Here is a 927-nt window from a genome sequence, read left to right as displayed (position 1 = left end):
TGGGGGTGGGGGAGGTAACAGCAAGCATGTTGGGCCTATGGCAGTTCTGCACAACAACACAAAATCCAGTTTGCACAAGTGTTTACCTGTTGGGACGGAGCCAGACTTCCCATTAAACTATTAGTGAGAAGAGAGCGCTCCAGTGAGGTGTGGGAGGCATTGAGGTCCTGTAGTGTATCAGCAACAGTTCGTTAGTAATTGTATTGCAAAGGGGAGCTTGTTATAAGACATGAATACAGTTAGAAGTAGGTGGATTAGTTCAAGATAATAGAGGCAAAAAAAACAAAAAACAGCAAGTAAGAGTAGCCAGAATGAGTATATTGTAAGTATTCTCAAAAATATATGAAATTACTAGCCATTAGAAAAAAATAAAACAGTAATAACACTGTCTTAATCCTACTTACCTATGAATATGTATAACAATATGAAAACATTATTCTGATACATAAATCAACATATTGCCTTGATTAAATGGTAATAAATAACCCATGTTTGTCCCATATTGTTACAAAATATAACTGTTACCCGTCACAGTAAGGGTAAAAATCATCACTATCATTATTACCACTATTCCTTCTTTTAACTATAGTGAAGAGGATAAAGCAAAAAACATAACCTTAATCAATGCAATCTTACCTGTGATATCTGTGAGGCTGTCATGGAGCAGTAAAGAGGGTTCATCTCCACAAATGAACCCCAGTTATCCGGCAGGTGTCGTGCCTGTGGGTGGTTTCCAGGGCCCTCGTGCTGCCCATGGCATTCCAGGCAAACAGGACATGGAACCAGGCGCGTCACCAAGAACTTGCCCTCGCTCGTGTGCACAAACCTTGTGCCTAGGGTTGGGTACCTGGTTTGGAAGTACAAAAACAGATATTTGGTTTTTGTATTGTGAAGGAGAAAAGGAAGCAATATATGACAGACACATTC

At 39.9% G+C, this 927-nt stretch overlaps 1 protein-coding gene across 10 annotated transcripts in view; it reads right to left on the bottom strand.

Moving 5' to 3' along the window:
- LOC119588069 (leucine-rich repeat serine/threonine-protein kinase 1-like) overlaps positions 1 to 927 on the bottom strand; it is a 34,372-nt gene that overhangs the window by 9,053 nt on the left and 24,392 nt on the right. For 7 of the 10 annotated variants that reach the window (XM_037936766.1, XM_037936764.1, XM_037936767.1 and 4 more), the window contains exons 31-32: positions 637 to 847; positions 87 to 167 (exon numbers count right to left, since the gene is read on the bottom strand). In XM_037936766.1, the coding sequence (XP_037792694.1) occupies positions 87 to 167; positions 637 to 847 (292 nt within the window). The remainder of the gene's footprint in view (positions 1 to 86; positions 168 to 636; positions 848 to 927) is intronic. The other 3 variants (XM_037936770.1, XM_037936772.1, XM_037936771.1) reach the window with 1 other exon arrangement.

Source organism: Penaeus monodon, chromosome 23, assembly GCF_015228065.2.
Source record: "Penaeus monodon isolate SGIC_2016 chromosome 23, NSTDA_Pmon_1, whole genome shotgun sequence".
In the NCBI taxonomy this organism is placed as follows: domain Eukaryota; kingdom Metazoa; phylum Arthropoda; class Malacostraca; order Decapoda; family Penaeidae; genus Penaeus; species Penaeus monodon.
Note: the sequence above shows the minus strand (reverse complement) of the source record. Positions and strands in the feature narration are given on the sequence as shown.